The sequence below is a fragment of the Zosterops lateralis genome (genome assembly GCF_965231275.1).
Source record: "Zosterops lateralis genome assembly, chromosome: 2".
In the NCBI taxonomy this organism is placed as follows: Eukaryota; Metazoa; Chordata; class Aves; order Passeriformes; family Zosteropidae; genus Zosterops; species Zosterops lateralis.
Window position 1 is genome coordinate 79,432,270 of NC_139763.1, and position 21,059 is coordinate 79,453,328.

General features: G+C 40.5%; 1 protein-coding gene across 3 annotated transcripts in view; it reads left to right on the top strand.

The window, feature by feature from the left end:
• SESN3 (sestrin 3) overlaps positions 1-21,059 on the top strand; it is a 39,775-nt gene that overhangs the window by 13,481 nt on the left and 5,235 nt on the right. For 2 of the 3 annotated variants that reach the window (XM_083854390.1, XM_083854391.1), the window contains exons 2-8: positions 9,786-9,851; positions 12,175-12,372; positions 12,916-13,098; positions 13,486-13,722; positions 15,265-15,412; positions 17,669-17,784; positions 20,106-20,296. In XM_083854390.1, coding sequence (XP_083710516.1) covers positions 12,178-12,372; positions 12,916-13,098; positions 13,486-13,722; positions 15,265-15,412; positions 17,669-17,784; positions 20,106-20,296 — 1,070 coding nt within the window. In that variant the 5' untranslated portion in view covers positions 9,786-9,851; positions 12,175-12,177. The remainder of the gene's footprint in view (positions 1-9,785; positions 9,852-12,174; positions 12,373-12,915; positions 13,099-13,485; positions 13,723-15,264; positions 15,413-17,668; positions 17,785-20,105; positions 20,297-21,059) is intronic. The other variant, XM_083854392.1, reaches the window with a different exon arrangement.

Here is a 21,059-nt window from a genome sequence, read left to right on the forward strand (position 1 = left end):
CCCTCTTTAATCTGTGTGAGAGGATTTTGTTTTCTGAATTTTGGCAAGTTACTTGCATGATGCTTAAGATAGTTCCTGCACAGAGATTCAAAATAACTGCTATGATCATTTGGTAAATTAAAGGTATGGGAAAAGCAGTTTGAAAGCCCATGCTTGTGCCATTTGCTTGACTTTCTTATGTCTCTGAATAGAATTTGGTTTTATGTAGTATTTGGTTATTGAAAGGTGCTTGGGAATGTATGTCTGCAGCAGCATTTATTACTGAGCAAAGGGATGGTATCCTAGAAATTTTTATTGAGCTGAAAACTCTACAAGGACACAGACTTACCAAAAGGGAGTGTTGGCAGGGACACATGCTAAGTTTATTTCTGGAATATGGGGCTTCTGCTCATGTACCTAGTCCCTGAAATGCAATGAAGAAGTGCCTGTGATACGCTCCAGGTAGCAAAATGTGTCTCTGCAGTGGGCTTGCTGCTCTTCTGATAAAATTCAGACTTCCCATTTATGTGTCCTGGTTCAGTGGCCAATCAGGGGAGCAGGCAGAGTGCACCTCCTACTGAATTTTAAAAGAACAACTACAAGAAGAGTAAGCTGTACAGTGCTATTGCGGGGTGAAAAGTAGTAGAAATGCCTGGGAAGCTGGATTGTGTGATCTAAAATTTCATAGTTACAGGTCAAACAGGTTTCCACATTGAAATGGTCCTCAACCTTTGCCTTCTTGAGTTAAATTGTGTGGTGGATTTCCACCACATGTGGCCTGTGAAGAGTTTTCAGTGTTTTGTAGTCTGTAAACATGAAGTGTTTGACATTAGTCGCAAACATTGCTGAGTAACACCTTAGACAGCAAAATACTTTGTGTGGCCAGGAGACCAGTGCAGGAGACCTTGCTGCTTTTGATAGTCTGTCATGCAGGTATGTTGAAGCTGAGAAGAAAACAATTTTAGTGAGTTGGTGAAGAGGTCAGAGCCCAGCTTCCTTCCCTGCAGCTGTAGGGGACGGAGATGCTAATCAAAGGAGGATATTGTTGTTATTTTTTCCATTAAAGTGCAAAGCTAGGACTCCATACTTGCTGTGAGCAGATCTCTTTATGTTCACTCCAAGCTGTCAACTTTGTCCTTTCAAATGGAAACTCAGCAGTGTCTGACTTAACATTTGTCTGGTTTCTCAAGCCTGTTGTGCAGCAGAGCTTCATGTGCCTGCATGATTTAGGAGCTGTTAACCAAAGACTTCTTCAAGAAGACCAGGGAAGCCAGGAATTTCTTTAAAGCTGACTTGTAGAAGAGCAGCAGTTGTGCTAGCGACTGCAGTGTAGGCATAACCTCAAGAGTCTCACCTTGGTAAAAATCCAAATCCTAGTGCTTTAGGGCACACTATGCCTAAAATCTCTCTCTCTGTGCTCTTTGTCATAATGAGTGCAACGCCAGTAACAAAGAGGAGAGATAAGAGAATGCAGCCTTGTTGACGGTCCCTAGTTAAAAATTCACCCAGTTTGTTTTTATAGTAACATGTTGTTAAATATGTCATCTTTTCTATAAACCTTTGGTGATGATGGTCTCTGCTGAAACACTGTAGCACTTGAGGATTTTCTAGCACGAATTGCAGTGGAATCCTTTCAAGACTCTCTTTTAAAAATTACCCGAGTGTTGTGTAGTGTACTGCCCTTACACTAATTTAGTGTTTCAATCATTTATCATCTTTGAAATACTTGGAAAAACCAAAACCAAACAACGAAAAACCACCACACCCTGGGCCACTTTCTTAACAGCAGGAGGATGCCATTATGCATTTACAGTATGGATGAATACCATTCTATTTTGCTTGCTTACAAGGCATGTCTTTTTGGACAATAATGCTATTAAAAATTCGGTAGAGCATTCTTGGGAGACAGTTCTGCCAGAGATATATGATGGATTTGCATAACCCCAGGGGTCTTTCTCTCTTTTTGTTTTTTAATCTGCAGTTGGCAGTATGCCCAATAAATCAAATGTGTGTGTGTTTATGAATTGAAGTATTTAACCATTCAATTACTGTATTGTAAAGAGGCTGTGCTCTCAATCATTCATTTAGGTATTAATTCAGGCCTGTCAAAGCAGCTGCTGTTCTATCTGTACTTCCTAGCAAACGTTTGTTGTACCTGTTGGCAATGTTCTGCTGGATGGATCCAATGGGAAAGTCAATCCCATTTCTCTGTAAGAGTATGGAGGGAGGCCACACTTGTGACCACACTCACTACCCTTGCCCACGCTGAGCCTGCAGTCTCCTGAGCACAAGGGACCCTTCTGGCAGAGCAAAACCAGGCTTGGCTAGATGGGCTGTGCTCGGGCAGGACAAGGCAGCCGCAGCCCTCTGCATGGAGGCAGGGGATTAAAGGATATGCTGTGGTGCTTTGGAGAGCCTGCCCTGGCTGATGAGGAGGCAGATTAACTCAGTGCAGTTTTGCCAACTTAATGGCTAAAGGCTATGCTCTCCAAACTAGATAATACTGGTCTGTCTCAGTATGTCAGTTGTGGACTAAACCTGAAGGTGGAAGGGAGCCAAGGTACAGATGAAACAAGTCTCAGCTAAAACCACTGAAGTTTTCTAACTTTTGCTCTTAATATCTGGTGCTGTTGAAACATAGAAAATGCTCTTCTGCTGTGCTTGTAGTGTATTGAGTCATCTAGGCACTCACTCACAAGATCTTCTGTCCTGAGGGCAGTTCTTGAGGAGCACACAAACCCCAGTGTTACTGCTGGGTGTGAGGGGAGGGAAGGAGGTTAAGTTCTCCATGGATGGATAAGAGAAGCATTGTTTTTCCCCATTTCTATTCTCCCCATAATTTTGGTTTTGGTTTTTTGAGCAGTTTTTTGTAGGCTTGGTTTGTTTTTTTGAAGGCTGAAGTAGACCAGAAGACTGTTGTCTGCTGGTGATATGTGTTTTGCTGGTCTTCAGACCAATACCTGGTTAGCCATGAAGTCCTGTTAGTCTATGGTGGAAATTCAGGCTTTTGCACGACACAGTTGTTCTCATTCTGAGTTAGACATCACCTTCCTTTTTTCATTTTAACCAGCAGGCAGCTGGCTCACCCTGATTTGGGTGCCTGTGTTTGGTCAGTTGAGTTTCATCCTTGGTATCTGAGAATGATTAGGGCATGAATAAGAAATCAGACTTTGAGGTTTGGCTTATATTAAATGGAAGTGATTCTCAAGCAACAGGGAAGTACAAAAAGTAGCTGTTTGTCTCTCATCCTTTTCAGGTGTTAATAATCAATGTTTAGGTTTGGCTTGGCACCATTAGTTGAGCAAATTTTCTTGTGAAGGTCTTTCCAATTTTCTATGTAGGAGCCTCAAACTTACTTACAAAGCTAGATGTAGTCTGAACTTCACTCAATATTAAGTTACAGTTTTGTCTTTAACTTGATACATTTACATCTATTCTGATCTTTAAAAAAATTGTGAAATATAGTTCAGGTTTCTTAATTTTTTTTTTTTTCAGCCTACTTTTTACTCCAATGCTTGACGGGCAGTTTTTATCTGTCTGTTCCCAGTTGCAGTTGGAGGTTGGTTTTGGTTCATAGGAATGATGTCCAGGACAAGGAGGAAGATACAGCAGTAGGAGTAGTAAGGGTGCAGATGTAGGTTTGCTTTATGGAAAAGGTGATAGGCTTTTCTGCCAGTAACTTTGTGTTCACTGCTGAGTTTTTCTCCCGTGGGCCGAGTGTTCCAGATATCTTTCAAAGAACAAGGAACCATTGTGGGACTTCTCCTGCCTGACCATCCATCTTGGGTAGGGTAGAAATTGCTGACCTTTGGTTTCTAATTAGTGTGGATTGTGTTCTTAATAGCTGGTAGAGGGATGGGAACTTGGGATAGGCTTCCTTTTATTGTGTGAATCCAAAAGGGCTGTAACCTGTTACCAGAGCAAAAGCTCTCCATCAATTGTACTACGTTGGCTCCGTTCCCAGCTCTTTGCACCACTTCATCAGCTGTGAGGCACAAAGATGCCAAATTCTTAATGTTAAAAGTTACTGGTTTAAGTATTTTGAAATGCTGTTCCATTTAAAAAAGATTTCCTGCTGTTTGACTTCCTCTGCTAATTTTCATCTTTATGGCTTAGTTTGCATTTTTGGAGTTGGACAGTCTGTTAAGAGGAAGAAACTGTTGCAAAATCACTTGAAATACCCCTAACAAATGACTGTAGGCTGGGACTTTTGCTTTGTGAACTCTCAACTTTTTGACATTGTTTGTTCTGAACATTTCTTTTATTGCTTCTGGAGTTATATCCTGGGTTTAATTATAGGAATGGGTCAGCTGTAAGGAGGAGTTCTACACTGTCAGCAAATAAAGTGTTATGCATCATTCAAATCATTGCTCTTCACATTTTTGTCTTTTGGCTTTTCCTTTTCTACAGAAATTATTTTGAATAACAGGACACCAAGGTTTACCCTTCAAATATGTATCTAAATTTTTGAAGTTGCAATGCAAACTTCGTGGTAGATGAATTGTAGATATGTTCTGAAGCTATAAATCTCCCAATTTTATTACATTAGATGCCATAAACAGATTTTTTTTCTTTAAAGGATGGTGCATCAATAAATTGTTTTCGATGAATGTCCAAATTTCACAGCTTTGCTGAATATACTTCCCAGTTCTTGTAAATCAGAGTCTCCCAGGAGAACTGATGTGTGAAGGCAGGTAAACTGTTACTATTGAGTTTTCATTTTAGTCAACAAGACTGTGTAGTTTTAATTATTACATTAATCCTTTGCAAATTTACAATAAACAATAAAATTACTGCCTAAAATGAATTGGATGCATCCTGAACTTCTGCCACATTTCTAAACTGCTCTTCGTCTGCCAGAGTTGGGTGGCTAAATTAAAATGCAACTTGGCATGCACAGAAATAAACAAAATCCCTCCTGCATCCTAAGGAAGAGTTTGAATAAAAGTAGATGCTAAGACACAACCAGTGTTCAGATAGCTTTTTTTAAAAAAATCTTTCTTCTGTTTTCAATGAGAATAGAATAAGCAGATGGTCCAGTATGACTGTATGACTAAAATTGTGTTACCATTTACTGAAAATCAGAGCATTTGACTGTAATTAGAGCCAGTCGAGGTAGAGCCTGTTTCAGGATCCAAGAACCAAAGTGAAAATGTGTTCAGTAACAACAGTGGGAGTAGGAGAAACCAGTTTGTAGGTAAGGTTTTAACCAGCTGCAGCAGCAAATAATGCTGCTTGCAATGTGAACTAAAGTTCAAGGCATTTATGTCTGTCAGCTGAAAACCAAATGTGGGCTCCATAACATTAGGTCTGTGAGATTGAACTGGTGTATTTTGAGTTTGAAGAACTGTAAGATAAAGCTGAGACTGGGAAAAAAATTATTCCTTTGGGAAGGTTCAGCCCCAGATAGGGAATCCTAAATCTGGTTCTCCACTCCCACCCAGTGACAGACTTGATTCAGATTATTGCTGCAGATGTTAATTAGTATTTTAAAGAGACAGACCACTGCATTTAAATAATAAAGATCCTTACAAATGCTAGATGGTATCAAAATTGTTTGTAGATTATAATATAAGAAAAAGTGTAATAAATTAAGTTACTCATTACCTTCCCCCCAAAAAACACATTTCTGCTTGTTTAGGAAAAATAGTTTGTTCCTCAGGAGTAAGTAATTTTGGGATGCCCTTAAGATTTATATTTGGTGTTGTTTATTATCCTGATGTCTTGACAGTGGTGCCAAGTGTTGTGAGAGTGGAGGCTCTGAGCCCCTTCCTGAGTGTTTCCTGGACACCTGCACTGAACTGGGAGTTTGCAGGGACACAAGTGGCAGCATTGCCATGGCTCACAAAATTCTCTCTTGAATGTTTCTTCCCTGTGATTCCCCTCCCCCCATCCTGTTGAAGCATGAACACCTTGATATCAAGTGCAGGATGAATTAGATTTTATGTGCCATGTGTATAAGAAGCCCCCACGCAACCATAGGAGTGCAACCACTTACTTCTTTCCAATGTTTTCTGAATATGTAGATATTCAGAAGTACTTCCTAAAGCAGCTGTTTGATCAGCCCCACCAGCTAGCACTTCCATTCTCAAACAAAACAGCCTCCTTTTACAGCTTGCTAAAAATAGCCATTTCTTTAAAGCCTGAGGACACGGTGATTCATGTGGTGGTGGAGAGGAAGAAAGGTTATTTCTTTTGCTTTAAGCTTTGGGAGGCAAGCTGCTGTGCTATCCCAGTGCCAGCTGGGCTCATGCTTGTTCCCCCTTAGCCTTCATGGCCACATCACCAACCCCAGTGTTTCTGGCATTCCTTGCTCTGCCGCCACAGCCTGGCAGCTATTTGAGATGCAGGTGCCACATCCCAGTGCCCATCTTGGCTCTGGAGGGAAGAGTGTGCAATCACTGCCACAACTGAAAATAAACCCGTGAGATGGCAAGGTGCAGATTTGTGTCTGTGGGTTTGTGCAGAGCTCACCCAAGGACAAAGGTATTTCTTACTGTTTATAGCTGGGCAAAGGGGAAATGCTCCTACTTTGTCACCATTCTGATTCCTGATGAAGCTCCTGACATCTTTGCAAGTGCAGTTTAAGGACAGGAAGAAGTCACAGGTAGCGCTGACGTAGGATTTTTCATGGATTCCTGCATCAGCTCTCCCGTGCTCCGCAGAGGCCTCGGTCCGCTGGCGGACACCGCAGTGTGACAGTGACACTGCTGCTAAACCTGCTCCGAGGCTCTGGCTTGCAGCAGCCCCTCTCTCAGGAGCATGCTCAGGCACACATTTTTCTCCTTTTATCTCATTCCTTCTGAGGAAACAGCCCTCAAAAAGGTACAAGTCTTAATGTAAATGGAAATTGTCCTTTCTCCAGCAGTGTGTTTCTGGAGGATCATGAAGCAGAAAATGACTGGCAGATGTACGTGCAGCATTTTAGTTGCTGAGCAACCTGTTTCTTGCTTCAGCCTCTTAGCAAAAGAATCCAATTTCAAATAAGATATTTGGGACCCTAGCTGACTTAGTGATAGTTAGTGTAACCTGCAAGGACTACTTGGACAGGAAAACAAAATAGCTTTCTTGGAAAACAAGAAAAACAAGTTTTGCAAGAATTTTCACCATAAAGGACCATATATCTGCACTGTTCCTTTCTAATTCCTATATATCATTTTTTATGTTTGGGTTCTTGGGTAGACCTTAAATCATTGTTTTAGATAAAGCATGCCCAGAAGCAGTGGTTCTTATCTACAGCTCAACAAAGCCAACATTATCTTTCTCAATGCTTGTAAACTTCACATGTTTTTATTAATAACATCCGGAGAACTTGTGCAACCAGATGATGTTTGCTCCTTTTCTCCTCACAAGCTTGTTTTAACCTTTTAATAAAATAAAAGCTTTTGCAAGACAGCAAAATAATCTTTCTTGTTGATGGAAGGGAGGATTATACACTTCTAATATCAAAAAAGCCCAGCTCCCTGTAAGTGTCTAGTGATAAGACTCATCACCTTGAATGATCATGTTCTGGCTTTTGTTCTTGTTTTGGGTGTTTGTTTTTTGGTGTTTTTTTTGTTTTTTTTTTCCCTCAGGCTTGTTTTTTAGAATTGCCACCACTCAAAAGGAGTTGGATTTTGTTCTTTTTGTAGTAGATTAACATTTTTCATGTCTGACTATCTGCCAGACTTTCTGTCATCATTCACAGGAATTAACTGTTGATATTTGCCTATATTCATCCACCCAAGTACTGTTTCCTCCTTTCCTCAGCAGTAGCTTATCTGCAGGCTCAAAGGAGTAATAGCAGTCACACTGAATGGGAAAACAGGGGAATGGAGCCCAGATCCTGCTAGAAGAAACAAAGGGATTTTTTTAGCCATGGTCTGTCCTCAAGGACCAGCTTTGCAGAGCCTGAAGAAGGTACAGATCAGACAGCAGGACAGAGAAGGTTCAGCTCTGGTTAGACCTGTGCTCCAGCAAAAGCTGACAGTGTACAAGTATCCAAGTTGTGTCACTCACACAACTTCCTCCAGATTATTTAGTGTGAAATAAAGGTTTTAAACTTTAATTTCCAGATAACCTTTGTAAAACAAGTAAAATACAAGTTTGGATCCAATCTTGGAAAGCATTTTTTTTTTAATGTTGGCAGAAATGACTGGCTACTGGCAAGACTGTGTATTTGAGGGCAGAAGATGTCTTCCTGTGCCTTGTGTAACTGTGTGAGGAAGGGGTTGCATGTGCAGATACCAGGACTCTCTTCACCCTTTCATCATACTTTAGATTTAGTACTTTTTATAAATGAGAGGTATTTTACAGGATTTTTGGAGCTGTGACAGTAGGCAGCAGATGCAGGAAGTTGTCTCCTGGCTTCTGGGCTTCATGTGGTTGAGCCAGCTTATTTCTGCATCTTTTAGCAGCTAATTGTTCCAAAGTCACAAATTCAATTGTCCTGCAAGAGTTTGCTTTGGAACATCTTTCCTGAATAATCATTGCTGATTTTTGCATGTTATTTCTTAATCTAATTTAGAAAGGACAGGATGTTTTTAAGGATCAGGACAATAGTTACGCAGCTCCATTGGCTTAATTTTCCTGTGTGAAAATCAGTGACACATTCATTATGGAACTGGCACTGCTGTTTGTGCACATAGCAGTTAAGCTTAAAGCCCCCCTGGTAGAGGTATTTAAGAGTCATTTGTTATGGAAAACTTCAGACTTTTATGTTAGGGGCACGAAATACTTAGTATGCAAATCCAATACTGCTGTTTATGGATAATGTATTAAGAGTCACCAACACTGTGGTTGCAATTAGAGACTTGAGACAAGTGTGCAGCCAGCCAGATAGATGGAAAATAACCATAAAGAGGAAAAGAAGAAAAGAAAAGAAGCAACTGCTTTAAATTATTGCAAGGGAAATTCAGATTAGACATTAGGAAAACTTTAACAATCTGAGGAGTTAGTCACTGAAATAAATTACCCATGGAGAGGAAGGAACCTCCAGGAGAGTTGGACCAGCATTGGTCAGGAATCATGTGGACAGTGTTGGTCCTGCCCTTGATGAGTCGGAGGAGCAGGCAGCCTCCCCAGGTCTCTTTCACTCCTCTGGCTGGCAGCACAGTTTATCTTAGTCCAGTTTCTTATCCCCAATAAATCAAAAAAGTCCTCTGGCTCTTGTTACGCTATCAGCTTGTTCTGTACTAAATATATTCTCCTGCCTTGTAGCTGGGGTTTGCACACCAAGGCTCGTGCTGCGTGCACTGTGCTCCAGGCTCAGCGTGAGCAAAGTGGCCTTTTCATCAGGGTTCTAGAAAATGCATATAACTGGGTCTTGCTGGTTTGCTTTTCATGCCAATATTTGGCACATAAAGTTCTTATGCTCTTCACAACACTAAGGATCTCATCAGATGCTGATATTGAAAAGAACCAGCATCTTGCTTATAATTTCCTGAGTGCATTTTCTTTCCCCCCTCTGTTTTCAAACTTCCATTCAATCCAGTAAAATGGCTAATTTTAGCATCATGCCAGATGTTTTGTTGGTATTGTCAGTATATCTTCAAACTGGTCTGTATACCAACTGGGATTAGATTTTTGGGGTTTGTTTCTGCCTTACCCCTGCCCAAAATTGGTGCTGTTCCTTGCCAAAATGAATGCCATTCCTTCATGCAAAGTACAGAGGATGCAAAGCTGATCTAATGTGGTGTGGTGTCATACACCCTCGGTGAACACCTAGAGAGCTTTGAGAAGAGAATTGAATCCAGACCTTGAAGATTTCATCTTGTGAGGTGAATATTAATTCCTGACAGTGACTGAACTGTGTGACTGTTTTGCAGGAAAAGAGAGTACAAGTCTCCCCGCCATTGACAAGAGGACCAAGTGCCTTTATACCAGAGAATGAAGTAAGTTTGCAGTTAGCTGGGCTTGGCGATAGTTTTGAAAATAACGACACTGAAGGATGGTTCTATGACTGTGCTTGTTCCATGGTACCTAGATGAGCTCCCTTGAAAGCAAAAGCAATGGTTTCTCTGGGGGAAGTTCCAGTGGGTAAGACCCACCCCATCCTTTCACACAAGTGGTAAGACCCACCCCATCCTTTCACACAAGTGGTTTGACATCTTTTCTGTCACCAGCATTCCCAGAGACAGCCATGAGTGACAGCTCTGCTCTTCTTGGGTGGGTGTGAACACATTATTTATAATGCCAGACCCGAAGGGAGGCCTGTGCAGTATTGCAGCAATGTGATTATGCAGCTCTCAGAGCAGTGCCTGACCCTCAGTTTGAGAGAACCTGCAAATGTGACTTCACTCCTTAGACTGTAGCTGTGGCTCCTGAGAGAATTTATGGTTGAAAGGTAGGAGTGGATTTCAGGTTCAAGATTTCTACCATGACAAATGCCGACTGTGGTTTGCTAAACAAATAACTACCTTTCTCTCTAATTCCTTGTCATGAAATAGTACAGTGAATAGAGAGGGTTTAGTGTCAGAATAGTAACACACTGAAGTGACAATAACACTACTGGTGTCAAAGGCTGCTTTATTGTTGCAATGGAAAGAATATGGGCAGAGAAATAATTACTTAATTGTAAAGGTTCCTATTAACATCCCACAAGGCTTTGGAAGCAGAATTTTTTTAAAAAAGTGTCTGTGGATGGAAATAAATGAGGAGGAAGTACATGTACAGTATGAAGAGGATAGTAATAGAGATGGAGATAAAGCTTAGAAATAATCATATGGCATATTGCTATGCATAACATAGCAACAGCACAGTCCTACAGGATTATATTTTGATTCTGTCAGCAGAATTTCTTTCTATAACTTGCAGTGTTACAAGAAAAATTCCTGACAAGCTGGAGAAGATTAGAAACCTTACCAGAGATACAAAAAATATGATTTCCCCAAGAAACCTCTAAATAAGACAAGAATCTCTTAAATACATGGGAGATAGACTTGTTGAAGAATAAGGGGGACTCCTAGGAGTGGAGCAAGGTATATATAGGGAGATAAAATGGTCTCTAATGCATGAATAAAATTCTGATGATAAAAACATTATTAAGGACAACTGAGAAGGTTTGGGTATAAAACACAGAAAAGCTGCCATAGTGAAGGTGCACATGTAAAAATGAGCTGTGTAACTGTGTAGCTGCTTCTCCCCTTTCTTTCCATGCCCACAAATTAAACCAGGAAACGAAAATGTGGTATATGTTGTTTGTGTTTCTTTGGATGTAACTTCTATATAAGATCTGATAGAAAAGTATTTGAGACATGGTCCACTCATCAGCCCATGATAAAGAAGAAAACATATTTTAAATAGAATATTTCAGCAAAAGCATTGTGCTTCTTTGTTTTAGGCACTTTCTAGCTTCATGTGCAGTAAAACAGCTAAAATATGTGGTGTTTACAATAAGCTGGCTGGTTTATTACTGCACAGTGTCAGAATAAATACTGGGTATTCTAGTCTTGTGCTTGTAACTTCAGTGGTGAACATGTTGAGAATGGCTGTTCCTGGTGATAAACACTGAGTAATAGCGCTCATTCTGTGTTAGGGCTTGCAAGGCAAGAGCTACTTACTGTTCTGCTGTTTCATTTCATCTTGTGCCCAAGGTTTGGATTGGTTGGAATAATTAAAGAACAGCTTTTGTTTAAAGAAAGCATTAAATTCCTATCCTAAATAATACCTGAATGTTGCAGACAAATTAGCACTTGATCTCCTCTTCAATTATGCAAGCACAGAAGAGATAGATTGCCAGGCTGTTTCTATAATTTGGTTACATAATCCAGTTCCTCTCCATTAATTTTGAAATTGATTTTAGGGCTGAGCACTCAGGTGGTGTGTGTCTATACAGGTTGTCTTCCATAAAGAATTTACTTTCCATTTAGCTCTTACTTACTTCCAACTCTCTGTACAGCTTTGATTTCAGCATCTGTGACTTCTTCTGTTTCAAGAAGATGTATAGAAAAATGGTTTGGGCTTTTTTAGAAACATATAAAAAATAACAGAGGTTCAGTGTAAAGTGCTCTTCAGTTCTCAGTATACAAGTAGGATCTCTGTGTGTGTATTTGCATTCATGCAGGCATGTATGTTTGTAAATACACATCCAGAACTCCATCATTGTGTTTAAGTCTGGGCACAGATAAACCTTTCATACCACAGCGTGCTTCACTCCAGGGCTAAAGCAAGAGAAAATCTCTCCTTCTGTTAATATTTCTCCATGTTATTTTCAAGGTTATGCAAGCAAATGGTTTGGATGAACGTACTAATCTTCTTGTGGAAGAATATTCTACATCTGGTCGCCTGGACAACATCACACAGGTCATGAGTATCCACACTCAATACCTGGAGTCTTTCCTCCGCAGCCAGTTCTATATGCTGCGCATGGATGGGCCCCTTCCTTTGCCCTACAGGCACTACATTGCCATCATGGTACGTACCAACAGGCTGTGAACCTTCTCCTGCAACTCTGACTTCTGTATTTAAAAAAAGAAGCAAGAAAGAACAAATTTAGAAAGGAGAAATTAAGATGGTATTTTGACAGAGGCTGTATTTTTGTTGTAGATTTTTATCACAATAAAACATGCTTAGCCAGAAGGTTTTCAGTGAGAAGGGAGAATTGGCAACCTACATCATTCCCCGTTTCCCACAGTGATGCACCTCTCACATGCCCTCATCACTGTGCAGCAGTAGGATGGCTCTGAGCAACAAGTTCTAAGTCAGCCCTGTGAGTGGAGGGTTCCCTTCTAGTGATCACTTCCAACCTAAATTACATTTTGCAATCCAGCGTAAACGAATGTATTTTTTTTGGAGAATCTTCCACACTGTATAGAAATGCATTGCTATGCATTTGCATAAGGCCTTTTGGAATGACACTGTACTTTTGTTTTGTGTTATTAACCTGTCTCCCACCCGCCCAAAACCAGATTACACACTAATGTGCTGCACTGTTCACCCTGTGTTTAATTATTCCAGGCTGCTGCCAGACATCAGTGCTCCTACCTAATAAATATGCACGTTGATGAGTTTCTGAAGACTGGTGGGATTGCAGAGTGGTTGAATGGTTTAGAATACATTCCCCAAAGACTGAAAAATCTGAACGAAATAAACAAACTTCTTGCACACCGGCCCTGGCTGATCACAAAAGAGCACATCCAGGTACCTCTTCAGTCATGCTCTGTAAATACCGTTTACTCTGTAAATGTCTGGTAAAAAGAAATGCCAAGAACTGTGCAAGTGCCTGGTTAGGCTTCATTACCCTGACTTAAAAAGTTCAGGGAAATACTAGTGTACCAAACAAGCTGATTCTTCTGTGTGACAAGGCAAATAAGATTTTCTTTTTAGGAATAGCATTGGCTAAAATAGCCCCAAAGAAAAGAAGTAATATATTAGGTGTCTCTTTTTTTATCCAGCGAGAGTTTGCAAGGGGAATATGGTATTATTGGAAGAAAGAATTGATCCCTATTTGAAATGTGTAGTGTTTTATAGAAAAGTTGGGGGCCAAAAGAAATTTTATATTTACACTTTTTTTTATTCTCATTTCAGAAACTTGTCAAGACTGGGGAAAATAATTGGTCTCTTCCTGAACTGGTGCATGCTGTTGTCCTGTTGGCACATTATCATGCCTTGGCAAGTTTTGTATTTGGTAGTGGCATTAATCCAGAGAGAGATCCGGATACATCTAATGGAGTCAGACTTATAGCAGTCAACAACTTCTGTGTCTGTGATCTTGCCAATGACAACAACATAGAAAATGCATCCCTCACAAGTAGCAACTTTGGGGTTAGTGTTGCAAGAAAATTCTTTTGCTTGCCTCTGTTTTGCATTAGAAAACTTTCTTCCATTCTTTCCTGTTTAAATTTTAGTTTGAAATTTTTTTTGTCTACTTTACAGGAATGCTTGACTCTGGTAATTCTTACACACCATCTGGCAATTTCCAGTGTAATCTGTTGAAAACCACACTGTAACAGTGGATGGTGGTCAGAGCAATGTGATTTTGATAGTTAATCTCACCACGCATCAGGCAAGATTCGCTTTCAGCAGAAAGCTTAAAGTCCCGGTTTCTTTAGACAGTGTGGCATTGACTGGAGCATTGTTCCACCCATGTTCCTAACATAGGGAGTGAAAAGAAAAATGAGAAAAATATAGAAGTAGTAGTAGTAGTAATAATAGTAATAATAATAATTTTTACTTCAAGGCCTACAGTCACAAAACAGTTTTGACACCCTTCCATGTAGATGGGAGGAAATTTCTGAAATAAAATTACTTAATTCTTCATGCTGGTGTTCCAGTCTTGAATCAACAGAGAATTTTGATTACTTGTTAATTAACTTGATTAATTTGATTAGTAGTTAATTAACTGGACATTTTTTCCTGAAAGTTGCTCTAGAATGCTTTTGAAGACGTGCCCTTGAATTAATGCAGACAGATGAATTAGCCTCATTGCCTTTGATGGAAGATCAGGATTATGAGCAGAGTTGCTAGATACAATTTTTACAATTAGCAATACAATGTAAGCATGTCATCACTCAGTTCAATCACTGTGTCTTAAATTTCTGGGCTGTAAGACATGCCAACTCTTGCCATGGAGGTGCCTTACTCCCCATTTTTAGTGGGCAGAGCATTGCTGCTGACTGTGCTTATTGCTAAGCAGTGAGAACTCTGCTAGAAACAATTGTAACTATGGGCAAAAGAACAGACTCAAAAAGATGGAAAAGAAAAACCAAATATCTTATGAAAAATCTCAATGATAGGTACAGAGCTCCCAAAACTTTGACATATTTTTAGTAAAAAGAGGTCTTTTTCCCTCACAAAAGTAAGAGAAAGGGTCAACATAGTGGCTGTTTTGGTCACACATAATGGAAGAAAAGTACTGATTTGCCATCTCAGGTTGTGTTTCTGTAAGGCAGTGTTGTGGTGCATCTCTTCAGAAACGTATTTTGCATTACCAATGGACTGAACATAGTTACCTTAGTATGAAAAGTTGTTTTATGAGAGACATAGGGCACGCAGATGGATCTTCCTGAGCTCTCTACACAGTGGAATATGAGTGACTGTAGTTTCCACATTCAAATACCGCCTCTTCGCTGTTAATCCCACTGCAGTGAATTACTGCAACAGGCTACATTAACACTTCCCAGCTCCTGTCTTCCTGCTGTCTGAAAGCTGTTTGTCTGTGCTGGATGTGGCAAAATGCATTCTGGCTTGAGTTTCTGTTTGCTGCTACTGTCTGGTTTTGAGAACGTTGGTTGTCTAGCATGAAATCTGAAGATGACACAAGTTGTCTATCTTCTAATTTTGCAGAATGTCATGGTGTTTTTGCAGATTGCAGATTCTTTAAGTGAGCTGGAGGCCCTGATGGAAAGGATGAAGAGACTTCAAGAAGATAAAGAGGATGAAGAAGCCTCTCAGGAAGAAATGGCAACTCGCTTTGAGAAGGAGAAGAAGGAGAGTCTGCTAGTAATTAGTGGAGGTATTTGTGCTTTTCCAGTGCAGTTTTGTTCGTGCTTTTTAAGAAATAAATGCTTGAGACTAGTTCAATGACTGGAACTTTTCCTGTCCATTTCTTTATTCTGGCTCTTCATGCAGGAGAAGTCTAGTAAAGGGGGTCTTACCTTTTGGTTCATCACCTTAGGATTTCTTGATTGACAAATAACATCATCCTTTCTACTACTTGAAATTTAGCTTTTGTATCTTTTTTTTAAAAAGGCCTCTAGGCTTCCTTAAAAAGTAGGGTGTACATTTTTTTAATATGTTCTGTATCATAAAAATAATGATTTATTAATTATAATTAATTAATTAGTAATAAATATTCAGTAATATTTCACAAGTGTAGCTTCTGTGGTGCTTAGAACTTCAGTGACACTCATAAGTAGCTTTCAGATATGACATTTAGTTTAGCAATTAGATGATGAGACTCAACTACTTTACCATTTACTGCCCACTTGGAAAGGACATTTCCAACTTGCTGCTCTGAGGGATCATACTGCTGTGCTGTTCCACTGCCTATCTTGTGATAGACATTGATAGCATTTTTTATTCTTAAATGATTTTCCAAATTTTGAGCTGAAACTTTCTTTTCCCATATGCTTCATATGCTCTGGAGGCCCTCATCTCTAACAAACTACAGGATGAAGTCTGCTTCATACAGACAGGAAGGTGGTTTTTTCCCAAAGAAAGTGTTAGAAGAAAGAATATTAAGACAATAAGCATCTCTAGCTATTTCCTTATAGTAGAAGCTACTTGAAGATGATTGCTTGTGTCTTTTTAAAAAGTGAGCACTAAAATGCTTCACATCTTACTGCACTGTTCTTAGTGTATTTTGGTCTCTGCAGCTTCAGACCAGATGTGTTTGAAAGAATCAATGGGTTTGTGCAAAGAACCCAAAAGAGGGAGGAAGAATTTACTGAGGAGCAGCAGAGAGATTGTTTTGTAGCTCTTCAGAAACATGGAAAAATCTCTGAAAGAAGATATCCAGCAACATTAAGCTGGATTTTTTGAAATGGACATTGTGAATCCTTGCTGTATTTTCCTTTGGTCAGGCAGTATCAGCAGTGTAGATAAATGGATGCTCATTGCAGTTTCATTATCAAATCAGGACTTCCATGAGTCTGTGTAACTTCAAGTGTTTAAGGAAAAGGGGTCATTCAAGACAGGAGGTTTTTTTGGATGGAGTTGCTGGCAATTTTGTTGACTTTCTTCCCTCTTTACCATTTCCTGATTTCAGTTGAGGAATCTGTGTGTGTTGGGCCTTTAGCCTTTCATGAGATCCAGTCCTCGTCAGGGCAGAGGAGTGTATGTGTACAGGTTTTTTATTCTTTGCTGAGAATTAACTATAGCAGATGTTGTCCAAGCTTCTTCCTACACAGTTATGTTTTGATTGTTTAATGAGGCAAAGAGGAGATAAAGCACTTCTGCAATTCTTAGATTAACTGACTTTCCAAGGTGCTAACAGTGGACATATGGCAACTGTTCTGTCAATGCATGTGGAAGCAAGCCGTGATTTTAACGTCAGGGTCAAATGCAGTCAGCTATGCAATAGTCAACTTCTGCAGAGGTAGTTACAACAATCAAGCCACCTGTTTATTCGGGAGGGAAAGAGTGATTCCTGATAGAGAACCTGCATGTGCTCAGTGATATGTTTTGGAGCTCTTTGAAGATGCTTGGTCACTACAGCTTCTGGCACAATTTCACCCTGATGTACTGTAGAGCTCTTTGCTTTCATATACTCTTCAGCTGATATTTACCAGTGGAGTGTTGTGTTGCTTTCTGGTGCTCATACTCCAGCTTACAAAACAGAGCTGGTGTGATTCCTGACACAAAGGCTGCTCAGTACAGCAATCCTGCTGTCAAGGATCCTTTTTTTTGTTTCTTATGCTAACACAGTGCCTTTGCTAATGATGTTCATATTCCTGACTTAAGATAACTAACCTCCCTCAGAAGTCAACAGAGAGAAAAGGAAGCCTCCAGACAGAAGTGTAGCCCATCTCTTTTTTTATAGAAGTACATTAGATATCTAGTATAGAAAATGCCTCTTTAATGAGGTCAATGAAGGCAACGTATCCAGTACAAGCAGATGAGAATTGAAATGTTTGTTTCCTTTGTACCACTCTTTTCCTTTGCATAACCTCTAAAATTGTCCTCTAGTCCTGTAGTAGAGTGGTAGTTGGAAGTCAGCATTAACTCATGTTCTTGCCTAAGGCAAAGTATTTTGCTGTTTCATTCCCAGCATTCGATGATGAAATAGTGTCTACAGATGTCTCACGGTATGTTGAAGATCCTGGGTTTGGATACAAAGACTTTGCAAGGCGAGGAGAAGACCATCTGCCAACATTCAGAGCTCAGGTACCATCTCTTTAAAGGACATTCACTCAAAGAATGTTTATATATCTCACTACAGAGCATAAAGTGGTTATAGTGGGGCATGCTTGTTGCATGCTCCTTTTCTTGTCCTGGTTCATTAAATAACTCACAACCTTCCATTAATCTCCCAGAGATGGAGTTTTCACTATTTGTCAATCTCTGGCAAGGCAATACTTGCCTTTCCATCTTACTTCAGTTATTACCAGTATTAATGTTTGAAAACTGTAAAGCATATCTGAAATAAAAGGGAAGGGAAAGGTATAAAAGCAAGTATTTCTTTCCGATCCTTCCAGATGTTTTAGAAAATCAATATAGCCACTGGACAATACCTGGATATATATATAGGTCTGTGAAAGTGATTTGGGGAGTATTGTTCTCGTATGTGCACCAAATCTCGGACTTGGAATGCTGTGAAAGAAAAGGAATTCCTATATACGATTCCTGAAGTTTATGCTGTATTTTAATGCATTTTTCTCAGTGCTGTTGGAAGAACAGAATACACATTTTACCTGTACATCATCTTATATATTGACATCCTTTGCCATGACCAGAATCATGAACTTTGTATTATGTATAACAGGAGGGACATTCTAGGTGGTTCTGTTCTATCTTACAGAGCACATTCATAAGCAGTCTAGAAGTAAATGGAAAGCAATGGAAGAAATCTTCAAATCAGAGAACTTCAATTAAAATGACAGTGGGTGCAAGAAAGCTCCATGGTCAGAAGATGTATCTAAGATTGTAAAATAAAGAATCCATGATCACTCTCAGGAAATGTAGCTTTAGAGCAGTCTCTGCTGAACTGGATAATTTATTCTGTGGTCTTTATATGAGCCTGAAGTAGGTTATTACTGCCAAAACGAATAAGGCATAGTCAGTGCCTATAAATCAAACAATCTGCCTAACTACTTTAGGAGCAGCAGGCTCCCTTGGAAAAAAGCTCCAAAGAAGTTGAAATTGGAACTGAAACATCTCTGCTCTTAAATAAACAGGACAGCTTCTGGCTTCCATTCAAAGGAGTCACCTTGATAATTTAATTTTATTATGTCCTACTCTTAACAGTTGGATGTATATACCCACAGCCTCCCAAATTCTCTGCTATTAATGATACTTAAATTGCAGTAACATCCCAAACACCTGCAATAAGTCTAATCCTTAGTCCTTAGATAAAACAAAACTGTCTTTCTCTATGGTTTTTAAGTTATTAATAGAAAAGAAGTATTCTATACACAGAAGAATGTCTTTAAGTTTTTTGGGGAGAGGTTTCACTGATAATAGGGATCAATTGCTGTTAGTCAACAGCGCTTTCCCCTCTTTGAGTGTTGTGGCTCTCAGAGGCTTTTGTGATGTCCTGGACACCTTTCCAGGGCTGTAGGAGTATGGCATATTTCCTCACATATTTCTCACAAGCCTTACAGTCTTTTGTACTGGCAGCCAGAGGCCAAATACGATGTTGTGACACATTTTAGATGTTGTTAATGCCTCTGTGAGACAATGGAGCACTGTTTTTCTCTTCCCTGCTCTCCTACTCAGGGAGACAGGACAGTAGACATGCTTCAAGATGCCCAGGTAAGGACCCTGGCCCAGCAGTAGCTTTGGAAAACAGCCAGAAACAGGAAGGACATGGAGATGATGCCCTCAATTGTAAAGATGCCATCAGTGATGGGATGATAGAGCACTTGACAAGGATATGGGCACACTCTCACCTTCCATGTGACAGCAGTGCAGAGCGCCCTTGCTCCCTGCTCTGGAGCAGGATGGTTCTTCCTGCTGTGCAACCATTCTGCAAAGATTTCCCATTCCTCATATGAGCAGGCAGGCTTTTATCTTGCAATGCAGGTGCTTGTCTAAGACCAAAGCAGGCTGGATTTTATCAGCTTTTTCAGGGATGGTTCAGCACTTTATCCAAGGATTGTGCGACCTGGCTGGAAGTAAAGACTCCATCTCTGCTTGGAGCTAAGCACCAAAGCCTCCAAGAGGAACAAGTTTTTAAACGTAAAGGCTAGTCCCACATGGTCAGAGTGGCAAAGCAGAAGAAGATTCCTTAAGCACTTGAGGAGAAACTTGGGTTTTTTCTCCTGTAGGCTAATGATATCCAGGTTTGGAATGTCACAACATGATATTCGTTGCCAAGAATTCTGGGGGAATGGCGCAGCTGATGTGGATGAAGGTTTCAAAATGCAAACTTTTGGAAGGGCATAAAGTCATAACTATCAGTCAACAAAAAGTGTTGAGTTGTAGAGAAGATGACATCAGGAATTCACTTCATTTGTGCTTTTATGTATTTTCTTCTCTTCCTGCAGGACTATACTTGGGAAAATCATGGCTTTTCCCTTGTAAACAGGCTTTATTCTGATATTGGGCATCTCCTGGATGAGAAGTTTCGGATGGTGTATAACCTCACATATAACACTATGGCAACACATGAAGATGTTGATACAACTACGCTAAGAAGAGCTTTATTTAACTATGTCCACTGTATGTATGGAATCAGGTATGGACAAAAATTCCCTGGCTTAAGAGTACATTTTTCCAGTGCAGAAAATTAGGATGGAAATTGTTACAGAAATTTCTTCTCTGAAGCCAGCCTGTATCCTTCATTCAGGAAGGACAACATCCCTAAGCAAGTTCAAAGACAACAGCAAGTTGGGCAGGAGTGTTGATTTGCTGGAAAGAGGTAGGAAGACCCTACAGAGGGCTCTGGATAGGCTGGATCAGTGGGCTGAAGCCAATTATATGACGTTCAGTGATGCCAAGAGCCAAGTCCTGCGTCTGGGCCACAACACACCCAGGCAGCACTACAGGCTGCGGGCAATGGCTGGGAAGCTACTCAGTGAAAAAGTCCCTGGAGGTGCTGGACAACAGCAGCTGAACATGATCCAGGGTGTGCCCAGGTGGCCAAGAAGGCCGATGGCATCCTGGCCTGGATCAGCCATGGTGTGGCCACCAGGACCAGGGCAGTGACTGTCCCCCTGTCCTGGGCACTGCTGAGGCCACACCTCAAATCCTGTGGTCAGTTCTGGGCCCCTCCCTGCAGGAAAGACATTGAGGGGCTGGAGCGTGTCCAGAGAAGGGCAGCGGAGCTGGGGAAGGGTCTGGAGCACAAGTGCTGTGAGGAGCAGCTGAGGGAGCTGGGAGTGTTTAGTCTGGAGGCTCAGGGGGGCACCCTATCACTGTCTACAACAACCTGAGAGGAGACTGTAGCCAGGTTGGGATCAGGCTCTTCTCCCACATAACAAGTGACAGGATGAGAACAA